Source organism: Apaloderma vittatum, unplaced genomic scaffold (genome assembly GCF_000703405.1).
Source record: "Apaloderma vittatum isolate BGI_N311 unplaced genomic scaffold, ASM70340v1 scaffold40942, whole genome shotgun sequence".
Taxonomy (NCBI): Eukaryota; Metazoa; Chordata; class Aves; order Trogoniformes; family Trogonidae; genus Apaloderma; species Apaloderma vittatum.
The window spans coordinates 609-861 of record NW_009706020.1 but is presented as its reverse complement, the minus strand read 5'-3'; the positions used below and the strand labels follow the sequence as shown (position 1 = coordinate 861).

At 66.8% G+C, this 253-nt stretch overlaps 1 protein-coding gene across 1 annotated transcript in view; it reads right to left on the bottom strand.

Annotated features, from left to right (window-relative positions):
- Positions 1-54: 54 nt before the first annotated feature.
- The window catches only part of LOC104271064 (RAC-beta serine/threonine-protein kinase-like), a gene marked incomplete at both ends in the record, with an annotated part of 691 nt that continues 492 nt past the window's right edge, over positions 55-253 (bottom strand). Inside the window, one exon of the mRNA XM_009865626.1 lies at positions 55-251. Within this exon, the coding sequence (XP_009863928.1) occupies positions 55-251 (197 nt within the window). The remainder of the gene's footprint in view (positions 252-253) is intronic.

Here is a 253-nt window from a genome sequence, read left to right as displayed (position 1 = left end):
GGTGCACAGAGAGGGGTGTTGGGGGTCCCTGGTGTCCCCTTCCCACCCCCCCACCGGAGGATGAACCCCCCAAACCTCTGTTTGGGGTCCTTCTTGAGCAGCCCGGCCAGCAGGGCTTTGGCCTCGGGGCTGAGGGTGCGGGGGAAGCGGATCTCCTCCATGAGGATGAGCTCGAAGAGGCGCTCGTGGTCCTGGTTGTAGAAGGGGAGGCGGCCGCACATCATCTCGTCCATGACGACCCCCAGGCCCCCCC